At 31.4% G+C, this 20,527-nt stretch overlaps 2 protein-coding genes across 2 annotated transcripts in view; one reads left to right on the top strand and one right to left on the bottom strand.

Moving 5' to 3' along the window:
• Nucleotides 1-1,001: 1,001 nt before the first annotated feature.
• LOC139868401 (uncharacterized) lies at nucleotides 1,002-3,101 on the bottom strand. The gene is made up of 9 exons (XM_071856735.1): nucleotides 3,063-3,101; nucleotides 2,759-2,950; nucleotides 2,473-2,676; nucleotides 2,305-2,400; nucleotides 2,128-2,223; nucleotides 1,564-1,893; nucleotides 1,241-1,483; nucleotides 1,148-1,150; nucleotides 1,002-1,058 (listed from the first exon to the last, which is right to left on the bottom strand). Exons 1-9 carry the CDS (start codon nucleotides 3,099-3,101, stop codon nucleotides 1,002-1,004), a joined length of 1,260 nt encoding a protein of 419 aa, XP_071712836.1.
• A 4,216-nt stretch (nucleotides 3,102-7,317) lies between these two features.
• The window catches only part of LOC139868402 (uncharacterized), a 29,201-nt gene continuing 15,991 nt past the window's right edge, over nucleotides 7,318-20,527 (top strand). The window contains exons 1-8 of the mRNA XM_071856736.1: nucleotides 7,318-8,275; nucleotides 8,394-8,495; nucleotides 8,886-9,203; nucleotides 9,317-9,431; nucleotides 9,514-9,596; nucleotides 9,687-9,825; nucleotides 9,921-10,026; nucleotides 10,148-10,709. Coding sequence (XP_071712837.1) covers nucleotides 7,318-8,275; nucleotides 8,394-8,495; nucleotides 8,886-9,203; nucleotides 9,317-9,431; nucleotides 9,514-9,596; nucleotides 9,687-9,825; nucleotides 9,921-10,026; nucleotides 10,148-10,709 — 2,383 coding nt within the window. The remainder of the gene's footprint in view (nucleotides 8,276-8,393; nucleotides 8,496-8,885; nucleotides 9,204-9,316; nucleotides 9,432-9,513; nucleotides 9,597-9,686; nucleotides 9,826-9,920; nucleotides 10,027-10,147; nucleotides 10,710-20,527) is intronic.

A 20,527-nucleotide genomic window follows, 5' to 3' on the forward strand; every position in this document is an offset into this window, starting at 1 on the left:
CCCAATATTTCCTTAGCTTAAAGCGGTTTGAAACCCGAATTAAAACACCCTCGAATATACTTTTATTATTATTAAACTTAAAATTAAAATTAAAATTATAATTATAAATATAAATTTAAATTACAGAAGAAGAAAAAAGGATGTGTTGATACGAGCAGAAAACTGGCGTATTTATAATACTTTTCCATTTACTGTAGCTCATGCGATCGCATGAGTTTTCAGTGTTTTTGCCATGCGATCGCATGGCCGCCTTATTAGTGTTTTTTGTTTTCAGTGTTACTGTAGCAAATAGTATTTACTGTAGCAAATAGTGTTTTAATGTAGCACTGTAGCAAAGTACGATTTCACTGTAGCAAATAGTGTTTTACTGTAGCAAAGTCGGTTGCACTGTAGCAAAGTCATTTTTACTATAGCAAATAGTGTTTTACTGTAGGAAAGTCATTTTTACTTGTATATATATATATATATATATATATATATATATATATATATATATATATATATATATACATACATATAATTGTTCATGAATCATCGAGAGTAGTCAAAGGTAATTGTATATATGAAACAGTTCTAAAATTTTGAGACTCAATCTAACAGACTTTGTTTAACGTGTCAAAATAATAAATCGTATAGAGAATTGGTTTAAATAAGTCGAAATTTTTCGGGTCATCACAAAAAAAGTCCTAAAACAATTGTATTGTTAGACAATATGAGGTCCTTTCAAGTGATAGTATTAAAACCACAAAATGAGTCCTTTCAAGTCATAGTAATTCCGAATAGGTTTCTATATTAGGATTCGATTCGGATATTCGGGTCCGATTCGAGTTCTTTTACGAATCAGGTATTCGGATCGGGTTAATTATTTGGGCCCGGATCGGATTATTGGATCCATATATTCGGGCCTGATTCAATTTAATTCAAATTTTCGACATCCAATTAATAATTTCTATTAAAAATAATTATAAAATAAAACATAATCATATTATAATAAATTGTACTCATAAATTGAAAAACACCAAACATAAAAAATTCATAGATAATCCAACATACCAATACTAAAATAACATTCGACAAATAAAATAAAAACAACAAAAAGTAACGAAGAACGTCTTCGATCAACACATCTTTATTAATTCAAGGGTACCACCTACAAAAAAAAATATTCATATATTTATAAGCATAAAAGTGCATGTTATATATAAAAATTAATATTATCAAAAATTTATGATAGACATACCGATATGAACGTAGAAGGCCACGTGATAGTTACGCTCGTAGCATCTTCAACTTTCTTAATCAGATCAAATGGCCTAACCACATCAGCACCTTTTTTAAGGACATGTTGAAGATGTACCCCACACCAATCATCTCCAATCTCTACACCGCCAATTACCGCAGTTGGATCCAAGGTCCTCAACCATCCTTTTCCTACCTTCTCGCTAGGGTTAAGTATATTGTGTAAAAAAACTTCATATCCAACCTAGAAATAAGTATGCAATAAGCAGTTATGAATGTTAAAGGTAAATATCAAACACATTAAGGTGTTAAATAGAATAATACCTTAAGAAGTGCAGCAACATTGACTATAGTGAGGCCCTGTGGTGTTGTGCTATCTTCAACAACTGAACCATCCTTACTTGCCAACTGTTCTTTCAGATGTACATTTTCTTCAGCAAGTTCTTTGTTCTCTGACTTGAGTTGAATGTTCTCCATACAAATAACATTACGACTTGATAATTTACCCCAAAGATCGGAAGCTCGAACACCTAATCCATACATATCTGCTGCACCATATTTATTGTTACCCATAACTTGGGAAAAAACATCATCTAGACCAGGCTTATCAGTTGAACCTTCAGGCAGTGTTTTAGCTAGCTCTTCCATGTTCGTCTGTATTAATTTAGATAATACAAGAGTTATATACACAAAAAGATCAATCCCTACTAACATGTGTGATCAGTGTGACAATGGCCATGACGTGTTGATTAACTGTAATTTACATAATAAGATATATCCCTAGAAACAAGTCTCATCATGCCCATTACATGATAATTACAGCTGCACTACATATATATATATATATCTATCAACTATATTGCAATCTAAATTTATATTAATACTTACAATTGCGATTTTAGCTGCATCACTTTTAGTATTGCCTCCTCTGGAAAAACACCTTCGAAACATATCCATTCGAGTTGGAGATTTTCCCTCTTTAGCCTGTTAGAATAAAATAATAAAAAAATAAGTACAAATAATTGATATCCTAATACTATAGTAACGATTGCCCCTCAAAATTACCTTTATCTCTGCACGTATACGTGCATAACTCTTTTTACCGGTCAGCTGCAACATTTTCTTTTTGTCCCGATTTGCTTTATTTTTCGAACTTAGCTCCTGAAATAGTAATTGTAAATATCGTATTTTGTAAGCAAATAATATTATTAGCTTGTGAATTTTTTTTCATACCTTAACCATTTCATTATTCCAATAAGTTACAAGTAGCTTCCAATGATCTCTCTGCATTTCTGGAGGACTTGATTTTACTTGCTTCTTAAATGATTTTTCTGAATCCCAGTATTTCTTCTTTAATCTTGCCCTCCAGTTTTTCATTTTCCTCCCAATTGATTTGAGCATCCAAGTATTAGCATGTTCGGGAATAACAAACTTTTTCTAGATACAAAATAAATCAGTTGATATAATTAAAACATATTATGTCATTAAGATGTGAATACGACTTTATATTATTTAATACCCTTAAATGTTGAAGCATCTTTTGCTTATTTTCGGCAGAAACTTTAGTCCATGGTAAATAAATTGGACAATGCTTACAACTCCTTGCAATGGTTCCCAGGGCATGGGTGAGTTTACTAGCATTTTCATTGATAGGTTGACCGTGGCTATTAACTTCAATATTAATTCGACAGCCAGGTTTTTGCCACTCGACCTAAAAATAGAGATCATGATTTTTAATACAAGTTTATACGATAATCAATATACCATATAACCAACACGTTCCATTAAATAAAACAAACAAAACAAAAAATTACCCGACTCACTGTTTCTTTGTGGATTCCGAACGGCAGCTTCTGTCTCATCTTTATTGTTAATCACTTTTGTATTGGAATAATAGTAATTTGTGTAATAGTAAAAAGTGATAATGAAAATTAAAATACATAATACTAGGAAGAAAATAAAACTTCATTCAAGTATATCAACAAAACATGTTTCTGTTTCCGGTTTGCGAAAGTCATAAACTACAAACTCATCATCGTCGTCGTCATAATTATAAGTTCCATTGTTGTAATTCTGTTCATTTTCATCATCTCTAACATCTTCAAGAGTAACATCATCATCATCATAGTCATGATCTCTCAACCCTGTGTCCACTGAATAATCACTTTTTCAAAAACAGGTACTGCATTCTTATCTGTACATACATACAATTTATGAGTTTCACCAATAACTGTGATATTAACCAATGTTCATCATATATAAAATGTGTGTACCATCTAAGTATCAACTCACCCTTTGTGACTATTTCACTAGATGTATTCCGTTTTTTTTTAAACTTATCAACTTGTTGAGAATTTTTTTGAGGCCTTGCTCAAAATCTTCGATGCTACTCTTTGTTGCCCTCAGTGTAGCATTTGTTTGTCCCTTTGTCATTTCGGATTGAGATGATAACGCACGGGAGCTTTTAGGATCAACAACAACTCTTTTGTTTGAAAGATTTGATTGTCTTGTTGAGTAGGTGGGTGCAATGGATTTAGTATGCTGTTTCTATATCAATATAAATGTCATTGAACATTATTAAAAAATGTAACATATTGTCTTAGTTTGTAAACAATACTTTCTTAGAAGCTCTAACTGTTTTAGCAGTTTCTTCACTATGTTGGTTATCATCATCTTCAGATATGAAATCAGGCATATAGTCTTCATCATTTCCTGTAGTATCTAATTGCTTTTGTTTCCTTTTTTTTTATTTATCACTACCTGACTTCTTTCTTAGATCAGTGGCAAGCGCTGACAAAGCTGTTAGTTTTGCTTGGTTTTCTGCCATCCTCTTTCGTCTGAGTTGTTCATACTGCGGCATACTTGACACTGACGTAACATATTTTCTTTACTTGTTATTCTTTTCCATTGTAAAAAACTAGAACGATGTATAGAATAATAATCAGAAATTATATAATGTAAAACCTATTATAGTAGATTGGAACATCAATGTAAACAACATTTTAAAACAAGCAGCTCTGTATGATTTACAGCAGTATATTATGAACATAAATATACAATAGATACTGCATATATCTTGAACAAAATTTTAATAATATATGAATTTCAACCAAAAAAAAAAGAAGAAATCTGTTTGCAAGACATAAAGTTATAAATGTCATCTTTTAACATGATTAAATTAACGAAATAATGTTTCATATAATCATATTAATGAGAAAATAGATTTCCAACAGAGTTATTATCAACAGATTAGAAAAACAAAACGGATCAATGTTTAAACAATAAAATGGTTGAAATCAATATATATGATACTGTTAGCAACAGATAGATAAACAATCAAACATAATTATGTTTAAACGAACAAAAACAGATTTACAATAAGCAACTAGATCGAGGATCCGTAATCACATACCTTTTTTTTTACAATGAATCGACAATGAACTCACCGATACTATCTTTGGTAAAATACGGTATGAATTGAAAGAGGTTAATATGATTTATAATTGATCCTCATTTCGTTTGGCGCCTTAAGTGTAACTCAATGAAAATAATACCTCTAATCCCAATTTTTTCAATAATCTCTAGGGTTTGAAGAGATCTCCGTGAATTTTGCATTTGAATAACTGGTGGCATTGACTTGGTATTGTGAATAGCAGTTATTTTTGGAAGATATATCTCAATCTGAATAATTGTTAAATATATATAAATATAAATATTACCGTGATTAATTATAAATTATAGCATAAACTATATAATTATATTTATATATCTGAGTATAAGTATATATATATATATATATATATATATATATATATATATATATATATATATATATATATATATATATATATATATAAGTAAACAATATCATTAATATTATATTTTTAAGTTTATATAAGAAATGGACACATATCTAATCTAAATACTTAGTAAATATATTTGACAAGCCATTTAATTTTAATTTTTTAAGTGATTAAGAAGTTAATTTGAATAATGAATCGTGAATTATGATAGTAAGTTACTTAGACACTGTGAGAATAGTACTGTGTATGAAATATTTTACATTAGTTTAAGTAATAAATAATTGATAAATTTAAGCTATACGACCGTTCACCAATATGTTGGCTATATCTGTGTGTATATATACTAATTACTTACAAAATCAAAACCCTGTAATCAGTACCGATCATACTGATAACATGTACAAACCATAAAACCTAACCACTATATCTGTGTGTACCGATCACTAATATACCTTAAAGCCCACTATACCCTAATCACTAAACTCAATAGCTCAAACCATAAAACACTAATTGTAATAAAACATTTATACCTAAACTCTAAAACATAAATCGTAAACCATGAACCTGCCTGTAAGCCCTAACCCTAGACTATTGACCCTAACCCCTAAACTATTAACCCTAAAGTAAAAAATCCCAAACATATATAAACCTAAGATCAATGATCATATCATATATTGTTAACCACTTTAAACCCAAATTCAAAACACAGTAACCCTTAAAGCTTAACCCATAAACACTAAACAGTAAATTTAATACTGTAACCCCGGCCTAACTCCCAAATATTATACCCTAAACCATAACCATTAAAGTACCAAACCCTAAACACTAAATTCGATCAATACCTATTACCATAAAACTCTACAACACATAAACCCTAAAGTCTAAAACATAACTCGTAAACCCTGAACTGTGCCATAAGCCCTACTCATATCCCTAATCCTAATTACCATTAACCGGGCCGTAAGCCCGAATCATATCCCTAACCCCCAAATCTAATTATTAAGTCCTAATTACCATTATATATATTAAAACTAAACCCTGGACACTAAATTGAATCAATATATACATCAAACCATAAAATTCTAATAAACTTAAACCCCAAAAGCTAAAACATAACTTGTAAACCATCATGAACGGGCTCATAAGCCCTAACCATAGACCAGTATCCCTAAGCCGTATATATACCCCAACCCCTAAACTATTGACCTTAAACTAAATATCCTAAACTATAAACTAAAGATTATCATAATCTTATATAATTAACCATTTAAACCCCAAACTAAAAACACATTAACCTTTTAAGCCTAACCCATAAACACTAAACAGTAAATTTAACACTATAACCCCTAACCCCCAAATCTTATACCCTAAATCATAACCTTCAAAACTAAACCCTAAACACTAAATTCGCATTCTCTATCTATATGTATACATGTATATATGCCTATGATAAAATTGTAGTGTAAAGAAAAGTATAGGTTAAAAGTAATTTATATATCAAAATATTTTATAAATAAAAACTATATGTTAAAAAATTTACATAATTTTATTTATTTTGTTAAAACTAAATATATTTGAAAAAGGTAATGTATATAAAAGATATTTAAGTGTGTATATATATATATATATATATATATATATATATATATATATATATATATATATATATATATATATATTTATTTATTTATTTATTTATTTTTGTTAGATAAATTTTTTTCTATTTTTTTATATATATTTGTTAAAACTATATACATATATACATTTTAATAAAATCAGATATATCTTCATGATTTATACTATAAAAATAAATAAATAATAATTAATAATACTATTTTTCCATATGATCATATGATTTCAATGAATATATCAATATCAATTTCAATTACGCTTTATCCTTTAAGACTTCCTTCTATATTGAATCACTTCACTTCTCGAATTTATGCGACTCTGGTTTCTTTACATCTCGAATTGCACTTGGATCACCAGGTTATTTTCAATTACCAGAATAATTTATTTTACTCTGTATTTTTCTTACTTTCTTAGACGCTGCACTCCACCAGGTTACATATCTTATGTATAATAAACTGATTATATGAACGTTTTTTAATAAGTAATTCTATAATTGTGTTTAATTTGATATAACTGAGATGTACGAATCTGTAACTGTGTTTTAATCTTTTATATGTATAAACAACTGATTCAATAAATCTGTTTTATTTACTACAGTTCTATTATGGACTCGAGTTGGTTGTATTTCACAAGAGAATCTAAAATGTACGAAAAAGGACTAGATGAATATCTTGATTATATGTTTAAAATAGAAGCCATGAATGGTCAGATATCATGTCCTTGCAAAGACTGCCGGGACATGTTATGGGTTGAGCGGGATGATGCTAAAACGCATCTGATATGTGTTGGGTTTATGAAAGGGTATAGATTTCCAGCTGCTGTTACCAAACAATTTGATAGTCCTATGATGGATGCCGAAGATGATATGAGTGGATTGGTTCAAGGCGCCTTCCACTGGTTTAGTGATGATGAAGAAGAAAATGAGAATCTAAGTATACCAAACATAAATGCTGAATGGTTTTATAATGTATTGAGAGATTCAAAGAAAGAACTTTATCCTGGATGTAAAAAATTCAGTATACTCTCTTTTATAATCAGACTATGCCATTCTAAGTGTGTTGGTAAGTGTAATGACAAAGGATTCAATATGATTCTTGATACAGTGAGGGAAGCCTTCCCTGATGCTACCATACTAAAGTCTTTGTATGAAGTAAGGAAGATAATAAGAGACTTGGGGCTTGGTTATGAGAAAATTGATGCATGTGAAAACGATTGTATGTTGTATTGGAAAGAAAACAAGGATAAAACAAAATGTGACATATGTAACAAGTCAAGATATAAAGAAAGTAGACAAGGTAATGAAGATGATCAGTCTAACACAGCAAATGATAATGGTCAGAAGATTGGGTCAAAAGTGTTACGTTATTTTCCGCTCATACCCCGGCTGCAAAGATTTTTTATGTCACCTAAAATGGCAGTCACCATGAGATGGCATGAAGAGGGTCGTACGAAAGACGATTTTTTGAGGCATCCAGCTGACTCACCTGCTTGGAAAACATTCGTTTCCATTAACCCTGCATTTGCTAAAGATGTTTGTAATGTTAGGCTAGGTTTAGCAAGTGATGGGTTTAACCCTTTTGGAAATAAGAATCTTTCGCATAGTACATGGCCAGTAGTATTGATACCATATAATCTACCTACATGGTTGTGCATGAAAAAAACCATACATCTTGCTAACTTTACTTATACCTGGCCCATGTGCTCCGGGTAATAATATAGATGTCTATATGAGACCATTAGTGGATGAGCTTAAGGAGATGTGGGATACTGGAGTAATGACCTATGACTCATCAACAAAGACTAATTTCTATATGCGTCCTGGTTTGTTATGGACGATAAGTGACTTTCCTGCATATGCGAACCTATCAGGATGGAGCACTAAAGGACAACTTTCATGTCCTTGTTGTCATAAATATACCATATCACAATGCTTAACTTTTGGCAAAAAATTTTGCTTCATGGGACATACTGACCTAGAAATACCACTACCTTATTTAACGGGGGCAGAAGTCCTTAAATAGCTAAATGGTCGTGTGTTCAAATTTGGAAAACTTGTTAAGGATAATCCAGATCTACCATATAACTGGAAGAAGCGGAGTATCTTTTTTAAGTTACCTTACTGGGAAAAAAACTTGATACGCCATAATTTAGATGTAATGCATACTGAGAAGAATGTATGTGACAATGTCGTAGTAACTTTACTGAATATAGACAAAAAAACCAAAGATCATTTAAAAGCACGTTGTGATTTAAAAGCAATGGGTATTAGAAAGGAACTTCATCCTCAAAATTTACCAAACGAGAAAGTGTATTTGCCACCAGCTTGTTACTCATTGTCTAAAAATGAAAAAGAAAGATTTTATGAGGTTCTTAAGGGTGTGAAAGTTCCCGATGGCTATGCAGCTAATATATCTCGATGCATTCAGCTAAAACCTCCTAAAATGTCTAACCTTAAAAGTCATGATAATCATATTTTGATGCAACAGTTGCTTCCAGTGGCCATACGAGATGTTTTACCTAAGCATGTCCGTTATGTTGTGATGAAGCTATGTCGGTACTATAGACAGTTATGCTCAAAAGTTCTAAATCCAAATGATTTGGTTCAAATGGAACATGATATTGTAAAAACCTTCGTGATTTAGAAAGGATTTTTCCACCATCATTCTTTGATGTACTGGTTCATCTTTCGGTTCACCTTGCTACAGAGGCCAAATTAGGAGGACTGATTCAATATCGTTGGATGTATCCAGTTGAGAGGTGTGCATTTCTATTTTAGTTAAAACTTAATTTATTTACTTATATTTAATTATACATTATCTTGTGTCTTTTGATCACTCAGATATTTAGCTACATTAAAATCTTACGTCCGAAACAAGAGTAAACCCGAGGGTTCAATTGCAGAAGGGTATTTAGCTGATGAGTGTTTGTCATTTTGCTCACTATACCTATCGAGTGATGTCGAAACTGTACATAATAAGAAAGGTTGAAATTATCAGGTTGATGGTAATGAAGATGAAGATGTTTTACCGATCTTTAGTATGTCAGGTCGCCTCATTGGTGCTTCACAAATGGAAACAGTTGACCAAGACAATTTGGCTATAGCACATTCTTGTGTATTGTTCAATTGCAGTGAAATTGAATTCTTAAGAACGTAAGTGTTTTTATTATAACTTGTGACTTTAACTAACTATATATCTTACCTTCTGCAATTGTGGTAATTATGAATTTGTTTTTTTGACATTGTAGAGAACATCTGGCAGTTACTCGCACTCGTCAGGGTAAACGGAAAAGACGTGAGCGTGAGATACAACAATTGCATAGTGATAATTTTGCATCTTGGTTTCATGAACAAGTAAGCATCTTCATGTTTTTTTTTCTTTTAACAGCTGCGATGGGTGATTTGTTTAGAGATTAAGAGATAATAGTAAATATTTTTCTTATAAAATCAATTTGTTTATCTGCTACCATTTTAGGTTAAGGCTCTACATGCTATAGGGGATAATAGAATCACTGCAGATATAAGGAAATTCGCAAGTGGTCCAGATGAGAAGGTGAAGAAATATAACGGATATGTCATAAATGGTTATCGATTTCACAACAAACATCTAGAAAAGAATAGGAGAACACAGAACAGTGGAGTCATGCTTGCGGCCATTACAAATAGCTTAGTGAGTGCTAGAGATAACAATCCTATCGTGGGAGATGTAACATACTACGGTGTCATAAATTATATCGTTAAGTTGCAGTATGCGGTTGAAAGGTCAGTTGTGTTGTTCCATTGTGATTGGATCCCGAGTGGATCAAGTATAAAAGTTGATGAGAATGGGTATACGACAGTCAATTTTGACCATTTGAGGACTCCTAAAGAGCCATTTATCCTAGCTTCTCAAGCACAACAAGTATTTTATGTTGCAGATTGTGTTCATAAAGGATTAAAAGTTATGATCAAGGCGACACCTAGAGATTTTTTCGACATGGATGAACAAACGTGTATCGAAGATGTAGATGAACATTTACAGAGTGACATACCTATGTGTAATGACCCGGAATTTTCCGACCAAATTATACTTATGAGATTAATATTTACATAAATTAAACCATACCAACATGATAAGCAATCCAAATTGTTGAGACTTGTGTTTTTGAAAAGAGTTTTACACAACGTTTGACCGTCCAATATGACCGATGATATCACGAACTATATAACATACGATAATTATACGTTCGTGTATATATATGTATTTATATATATTTAACATGATCTAAGGATGGTTTAACATCTCATTGTGTCCTAATGACAATGAGTTATAAGTATATTTTGAAACTACTAACTTAAGTTTTCAAAACGATAACTATACGTAACATTCTTTGATATATATACTTATAATCTATAATGCTTTTACATGTATCGTATATATAATGTATTTAATCACTTTTTAAGGACTTAAATACATAAAACAATATAAGTATATTCACAAAAGATAGCTATATTTGAATTCTCGTTCCGTTTCCTCAAGATTTCTATACGTATATCTAGGGTATATATACCTGTATCATACCCAGCTTCTATACGAATTTACTATTGGTATATACACATCAAATCAACATCCTAATCAACATTATTACTGCCCTAGATATGAGGTAACTAGAATTTATCAAGTAGTATGAATTATTAGTAAGAAAACAAAATTAGGAATCCTTTTCTTTCTTTATAAACTAAAAACGTTTTTATAAATGAACACCATTTCTTCACTCCATTTTCTCATACCTACACCCTCATTTCTCTCTCAAAATACTCCTAATTTCATACTTGATCATCTCCAAGCATTTTCCCCATCATTTAACTTCAATTACAAGCCTTAAACACCATAAGAAAACTCTTTCAAGAACATATCAAAATAACCACCCATTTGAAGAAGTTTACTTCCAACCTTTTGATCTAACTCCACCACTCTTTGATTCCAAGATTATTTCTTATCTTTTGCAGTAACTTTGTCCAAATAACTTGAGGTAGTAACCTTGTTCATAATCTTATTCAATTCATATTCATATATCTATCTTATTTTGTGGTATAAAATTTTAACAACAAGAACATAGTTTGAATGATTTCAAACTTGTTCACAAACTAAATAGATCCTTCTAACTTGACTTTTAAAACACATAAAGACCTGTAATATATCATAATTATACGCTAACCTAACAAGATATAACTTGGTTTTACAAAGAACATCTTAAAAACTGAATCTACGTCGTCGGAGTGCAACCGGGGGCTGTTTTGGGTTGGAGAATTAAAAACCATCTTGAACTTTGAATTGGAAGTTCATGTTCTGGAAAAATGATATTTCTTATGAATTTGTTAACACATAAAAATTTCATGGTTTAACTCAAAGTGTAAGTATTTTTAGAAAAATGATCATTAAATGTTGTTTTTATGATGGAAAATGATCACTTTCATAAGTTTCACCAAAGTTTGACCTATAACCTATGATTTCGAATACAAACTAAGGTATTTTCAGTTCATATTCTTGAAATTTGACTCGATCCAAGGAAGTGGCAAGTTGAACCAACAAAAACGGAGTTGTAATGAAGAAACTACGACTAAAATAAGATTGGGTATCCGAAGCTAGTTTAGCTACGAAAATATTTGGAGAAAAAGTAAATTAATCATATCTTTTCTAATTAATATGATATTTTATATATAATTACTTATGATTTGATTTTATATATTTCAGGACCACCCGTAAACAACACGAGAAGATTAATCATAAGACCTCATGATTGTACGCAACACGTCATTTGACAACACAGTACTTTATGTACGCAACACGTCATTTGACAACATGGTACCATGGGTCGAGATTAATTCTGAACAATATGAATACGATGGGGTCTTTATTTATTTTATTTAAGCAACTAATTGTGGACCACTAACATCGGACTGCTAAATACGGACTAAGAAAATATTAAAAGTATTAAAAGTATATATATATGTAACGATTACTTAAAAAGAAAATATGTTGATATATTATATATATGGTTAGGTTCGTGATATCTATCGGAACCAAGTCGAATTAAATACCTTCAAGGCAAAAGTGAGTTTCATTTGCTCCCTTTTTAATTGCTTTTGCAATATATATTTTTGGGCTGAGGATACATGCGCTACTTTTATAAATGTTTACAAAATAGACACAAGTACTTAAAAATATATTCTACATTGAGTTGTACCACTGACATATTTCCCTGTAGCTTGGTAACTACTATTTACATGGGTATTCTAAACGCGAATCCTGTTGATAGATCTATCGGGCCTGACAACCCCAACCGGGCTAGACAACCAGTATTCAACGGTTGCACAGTACTTCGTTTTGGTGACTACACTTGGTACGGTGTAGTGAGATTTCATAATAAAGGGAATATGCGACGTTGATTAAATATTAAGTATGGTTACCAAGTGCTCAACCACTTAGAATGCTTTACATACACTTGCGAGTGTATTATGTTTATGATTATGAAATCTTGTGGTATATTAACATATTGAAATGATTGTTATGATAAACCTATGAACTCACCAACCTTTTGGTTGACACTTTAAAGCATGTTTATTCTCAGGTACGAATTAAGTCTTCCGCTGTGCATTTGCTCAATATAAGTACATTACTTGGAGCCGATCATCGCAATGGGACCAAATGTTGATGACTTCGTCCAGGTGGATTAGGACGGGTCCTTTCAGTTGGTATCAGAGCCAGGTTGTCGTAGCTAACCAGGTCTTGCATTAGTGTGTCTAACTAGTAATTGTTAGGATGCATTAATGAGTCTGGACTTCGACCGTGTCTACATGTCAAAAGTTTTGCTTATCATTTCTAGTCGGAAATCATCTGCTTATCATCCTTAGGAAATTACCTGCTTATCATTCATAAGTCTAGACACGTTTTACTGCATTTACTGCATTGATAGTGTATAGACGAATTCTTATCTTAGCATATCTGTTATTGCGAACTTTGACTGATACCTTTTCAAAGATTCTCTGTAATTTATGGGATTTTGGTATTATATATACATATGTAAATTATGTATTGAAGAGTACCAAATCTAACTCCTATAATCTATTCCATACCAAAAATTCATTTTCCCCATTATACAAGATGGATTCCGCATCTAGTTCGAATTCTTCAGATTCCGACAGTTATGTCGATATGGATTTCCATTCGGGCTCCGAAAACAGCGCACCGGAATGGATCAACCAATTTCCCATCATCTATTCTGGATGAATTGGGGATGGGTTTGTAATATACTAAATCACTGGAGACAAGAAGAAGGTGATCCATTCCATCCACCAAATTGCCCTCTTGGCGATGAACCTGAAGCACTTACCGGCGAACCTATTCGAAACACCATTTTTCTCTCTCATTTCTAGAGTATCTCGTCATGATTATATACTATCCCATATTTCAAATCTTGTTCATTCGCTCGCTCCAACCGCCAATCGTCCCGGTGCACTAGCAGAAGTTAACGAACTTCGCGCTCGCGTGACGGCTTTGGAGAACATGGTGCGAAGGTTGCAAACACCAGCAGCAGCACCAGCAGCATAATCATCACCACCATCAATAACATCAACAATACCATCATCACCACTAACAAACAACATCCGTATCATACGTCTCGACATCATAATCTGTCCCACAAACATCAACATCATACGCACCATAAATACCAAGGAGTACCAACAATAATGAACGATGAAGTATTGATCCATAACTTCATTGATATTCTGCAAAGGATATGTGGTTTCAAAAAGTTTTAGAGATTTCTTATTCTAGCTCAAACCGAAAAGCAAATGAGATTAATATCATATTAACTCATTAAATTCATGATTTCATCTGAAGAAAAAATATATATATATATATATATATATATATATATATATATATATATATATATATATATATATATATATATATATATATATATATATATATATGTTTTCATAAAGATTGTAATTAAAAGTTCTTTTGTACAAAATATTAATGGTGAAATTTTTTTTTTTAACGGGTAGGTAATACCCGAGGAATAATTAGATTTCATCTTAATAAGTTACATTGTACATTCGTCGAAGCTGATTCAATAGTCATTTACTATCCTACTTACAACCACCGATATACGTATCTGTTCACCGTAGAATAACCATTTTCATTCAATTTCATATTTGGATTTTGACTTCCCAGAATCCAACAAGTGGCATATGAAGAAAACATATGACAAAATAAAATCTGTTAGAAACAAACAAATTAACTATGAAAATTTTTGTTAAGAATCCACGCTAACTGTTCCAGCTAACTGTTTCTAGCTAACTGATTACATTTTATTTATCGTAGTTTATTTATCGCAATTTAATTATCGCACTTTTATTTATCGTTATTTAATTTCTGTAATTATTTTACGCACTTTAAATATCGGGACACGTATACAATGTTTTGACATATCATATCGACGCATCTATATATATTATTTGGAATCACCATAGACACTCTATATGCAGTAATGATCGAGTTCTCTATACAGGGTTGAGGTTGATTCTACAATAATATATATAGTTTGAGTTGTGATCGAGTCTGAGACGTATACGGGTCACGACACGTATTAATTAATTCGTATATTATATATTAAACTATATATGAATTATTGGACTGTTACTGTGGACTATCGACTGTAGACTAATGACATTGGACAATTAAAATATTGATTATTACATATGAAACTAAACATTTCTTCAAGATTGCCACTTGATTTCATCTTAAACCTCATCGTATCTCGACGATTATAATCAGCGTTCAAATCTATCATGATTCTTAAAAACACCTCAATCGAGAGGATAAACCAACCGCACTTCATCTACGGAAGAAAAGATTGATGCATATAGTTATGCACCTGAAAAACCCTCGAAAACTGAGTAAACGTTTGACACGTATCTGTTCTAGTTCCTTTGACATTGTTATTACCGAAGATCGTTTTGCAATCCCTTTCCAAAGTAGCTAATTTTGTCACAGCACCAGCAAGTCAACTCCGACTTTTCATCCGAAACAACTTTATTATAACCGCGATATATATGCGTACTCTTTATTGTTACTGGGGAACCTTTTATATTCCACAATATTACCATCAGCGATTAATCATTCTAAAAACACAATTCTCCTGAAACTACCTCGGTTTGATAACCGATGACCCAGATCAGTTAACTTTGAAAATGCTGATGAAGCAGCATGTTGTAGATGATCTTCATGGCTAAAAGTTTGATGATAAAGAAAGGAGTGTTAGGAACGCTCGATAGAAAATTTAGTACCGAAAAGCGAATTATGCGAAACTATGAAGAAAGCCATGGACAAATCACAAAGAATAAGTTTGCCTTCAAAGAATCCAAATGATTCTGTGCCTGCTGAAATCGTTAGCAAACATCTTATTTCTCATTCTAAACCTTCACAGAAAAATCTTCTTCATCATCCATTGATATTAGAAATTCTAAGATATTCTCGTATGTTCTATTATAAATATCCTCCATATTTCTGGCGATATTTTCACAACTATTCTTATCTGAGATCATTTATCTCTCCGTAATATCTGCAACATAAAAGAAACTGTGTTAGTTTATAAATTCTGAAACCTTCGAGTTTAAAATATGAATGTTTTGAAGTAGTGTTGGGAACTGAAGCATGGATTAGTATAATATAATGACACTTGATCAACGTCATTATATTACAGTAAGTCATGCCGAGTTTCTAATGAAGCATGATGATTCACAGTATCGTCATCATGTGCCATTTACACGACTCTTACATTCTATCTAATCTCTAAACATATCAAGAGAATATTTTTCTGGATGACTCGGTCTTCTCCAGGGTATTCTGGTAATTTAACAAATCAAAATTGTTCTATTACCATTTTCTTCTTAGAGCATTAGCTATGTTCATTACTCGAAGACGGGAAGAGAAAACGAAAGCATGAAGCTCCGAAAAATAATGAAGAATATAAACTCCGATAATAACCCCGAAATTACAAACCGTGTATATCGATGCAGATAGCAATATAGAGACACGGGAGAATTAGAAACACTATAAACACAAGAGTATAGTAGAAGTAAATAGATTCTTCTGGTGGTAGATGAAAAAGAAGAATGACAGATATAAAAGTTAGGAGTATATCAAGAATCAGGACTAGATGGAGCATATTGATGAATGCTTTAAAGTAAGAATCAAGGGAGAAAGAATAGAAGGTGTGAGTCGTGGAAAAAAAGGAAACGGAGGGGTGAATTTATAGTGAAATATCCGACAGAGCAATCGAAACAGATTATTGCATATAATAAAAGAAGATCCTGATTTCCTTAATCACCAAAGAACCAAATCTTATTATGTAAGATTCTCTTTAAATCCCTTAAATACCGGAAATCAATCATAACTACATCATCGGTTAAGACGAATATATTTTACTCATCTCACTCTTTTACGATAGTCTCATTTATATTCTTCGCATAATCAAATCATTTTATCTACATTACTCAATGATGATAAAACTCCATTATCACCTTATATTTGTCATGAAAACCTTTTTATTGTTATCCATAACAACCTCTATCAAATTTCGGGGACGAAATTTCTTTAACGGGTAGGTACTGTAATGACCCAGAATTTTCCGACCAAATTATACTTATGAGATTAATATTTACATAAATTAAACCATACCAACATGATAAGCAATCCAAATTGTTGAGACTTGTGTTTTTGAAAAGAGTTTTACACAACGTTTGACCGTCCAATATGACCGATGATATCACGAACTATATAACATACGATAATTATACGTTTGTGTATATATATGTATTTATATATATTTAACATGATCTAAGGATGGTTTAACATCTCATTGTGTACTAATGACAATGAGTTATAAGTATATTTTGAAACTACTAACTTAAGTTTTCAAAACGATAACTATACGTAACATTCTTTGATATATATACTTATAATCTATAATGCTTATACATGTATCGTATATATAATATATTTAATCACTTTTTAAGGACTTAAATACATAAAATAATATAAGTATATTCACAAAAGATAGCTATATTTGAATTCTCGTTCCGTTTCCTCAAGATTTCTATACGTATATCTAGGGTATATGTACATGTATCATACCCAGCTTCTATACGTATTTACTATTGGTATATACACATCAAATCAACATCCTAATTAACATTATTACTGCCCTAGATATGAGGTAACTAGAATTTGTCAAGTAGTATGAATTATTAGTAAGAAAACAAAATTAGGAATCCTTTTCTTTCTTTATAAACTAAAAACGTTTTTATAAATGAACACCATTTCTTCACTCCATTTTCTCATACCTACACCCTCATTTCTCTCTCAAAATACTCCTAACTTCATACTTGATCATCTCCAAGCATTTTTCCCATCATTTAGCTTCAATTACAAGCCTTAAACACCATAAGAAAACTCTTTCAAGAACATATCAAAATAACCACCCATTTGAAGAAGTTTACTTCCAACCTTTTGATCTAACTCCACCACTCTTTGATTCCAAGATTATTTCTTATCTTTTGCAGTAACTTTGTCCAAATAACTTGAGGTAGTAACCTTGTTCATAATCTTATTCAATTCATAATCATATATCTATCTTATTTTGTGGTATAAAATTTTAACAACAAGAACATAGTTTGAATGATTTCAAACTTGTTCACAAACTAAATAGATCCTTCTAACTTGACTTTTAAAACACTTCAAGACCTGTAATATATCATAATTATACGCTAACCTAACAAGATATAACTTGGTTTTACAAAGAACATCTTAAAAACTGAATCTACGTCGTCGGAGTGCAACCGGGGGCTGTTTTGGGTTGGAGAATTAAAAACCATCTTGAACTTTGAATTGGAAGTTCATGTTCTGGAAAAATGATATTTCTTATGAATATGTTAACACATAAAAATTTCATGGTTTAACTCAAAGTGTAAGTATTTTTAGAAAAATGATCATTAAATGTTGTTTTTATGATGGAAAATGATCACTTTCATAAGTTTCACCAAAGTTTGACCTATAACCTATGATTTTGAATACAAACTAAGGTATTTTAAGTTCATATTCTTGAAATTTGACTCGATCCAAGGAAGTGGCAAGTTGAACCAACAAAAACGGAGTTGTAATGAAGAAACTACGACTAAAACAAGATTGGGTATCCGAAGCTAGTTTAGCTACGAAAATATTTGGAGAAAAAGTAAATTAATCATATCTTTTCTAATTAATATGATATTTTATATATAATTACTTATGATTTGATTTTATATATTTCAGGACCACCCGTAAACAACACGAGAAGATTAATCATAAGACCTCATGATTGTACGCAACACGTCATTTGACAACACGGTACTTTATGTACGCAACACGTCATTTGACAACATGGTACCATGGGTCGAGATTAATTCTGATCAATACGAATACGATGGGGTCTTTATTTATTTTATTTAAGCAACTAATTGTGGACCACTAACATCGGACTGCTAACTACGGACTAAGAAAATATTAAAAGTATTAAAAGTATATATATATATATATATATATATGTAACGATTACTTAAAAAGAAAATATGTTGATATATTATATATATGGTTATGTTCGTGATATCTATCGGAGACCAAGTCAAATTAAATACCTTCAAGGCAAAAGTGAGTTTCATTTGCTCCCTTTTTAATTGCTTTTGCAATATATATTTTTGGGCTGAGGATACATGCGCTGCTTTTATAAATGTTTACAAAATAGACACAAGTACTTAAAAATATATTCTACGTTGAGTTGTACCACTGACATATTTTCCTGTAGCTTGGTAACTACTATTTACATGGGTATTGTAAACGCGAATCCTGTTGATAGATCTAGTAAACGCGAATCCTGTTAAAAAGCTTTACGTAGATTATCAAATAATGATAATCTAAAATATCATGTTTACACACGATCATTACATAATGGTTTACAATACAAATATGTTACATCGAAATCAGTTTCTTGAATGCAGTTTTTACACAATATCATACAAACATGGACTCCAAATCTTGTCCTTATTTTAGTATGCAACAGCGAAAGCTCTTAGTATTCACCTGAGAATAAACATGCTTTAAACGTCAACAAAAATGTTGGTGAGTTATAGGTTTAACCTATATATACCAAATCGTAACAATAGACCACAAGATTTCATATTTCAATACACATCCCATACATAGAGATAAAAATCATTCATATGGTGAACACCTGGTAACCGACATTAACAAGATGCATATATAAGAATATCCCCATCATTCCGGGACACCCTTCGGATATGATATAAATTTTGAAGTACTAAAGCATCCGGTACTTTGGATGGGGCTTGTTGGGCCCAATAGATCTATCTTTAGGATTCGCGTCAATTAGGGTGTCTGTTCCCTAATTCTTAGATTACCAGACTTAATAAAAAGGGGCATATTCGATTTCGATAATTCAATCATAGAATGTAGTTTCACGTACTTGTGTCTATTTTGTAAATCATTTATAAAACCTGCATGTATTCTCATCCCAAAAATATTAGATTTTAAAAGTGGGACTATAACTCACTTTCACAGATTTTTACTTCGTCGGGAAGTAAGACTTGGCCACTGGTTGATTCACAAACCTATAACAATATATACATATATATCAAAGTATGTTCAAAATATATTTACAAAACTTTTAATACATTTTGATGTTTTAAGTTTATTAAGTCAGCTGTCCTCGTTAGTAACCTACAACTAGTTGTCCACAGTTAGATGTACAGA

Source organism: Rutidosis leptorrhynchoides, chromosome 9 (assembly GCF_046630445.1).
Source record: "Rutidosis leptorrhynchoides isolate AG116_Rl617_1_P2 chromosome 9, CSIRO_AGI_Rlap_v1, whole genome shotgun sequence".
NCBI classification, from domain to species: domain Eukaryota; kingdom Viridiplantae; phylum Streptophyta; class Magnoliopsida; order Asterales; family Asteraceae; genus Rutidosis; species Rutidosis leptorrhynchoides.

Excerpts from the sequence above, each read along its gene's own strand:
- LOC139868401 (XM_071856735.1), bottom strand. The coding sequence starts at position 3,101 with ATGAGACAGAAGCTGCCGTTCGGAATCCACAAAGAAACA. Across the intron at positions 1,894-2,127 it reads ATGCAGCTAAAATCGCAATT|ACGAACATGGAAGAGCTAGC; the intron begins GTAAGTATTAAT and ends AAATTAATACAG. Across the intron at positions 1,484-1,563 it reads ATGTTGCTGCACTTCTTAAG|GTTGGATATGAAGTTTTTTT; the intron begins GTATTATTCTAT and ends ACTTATTTCTAG.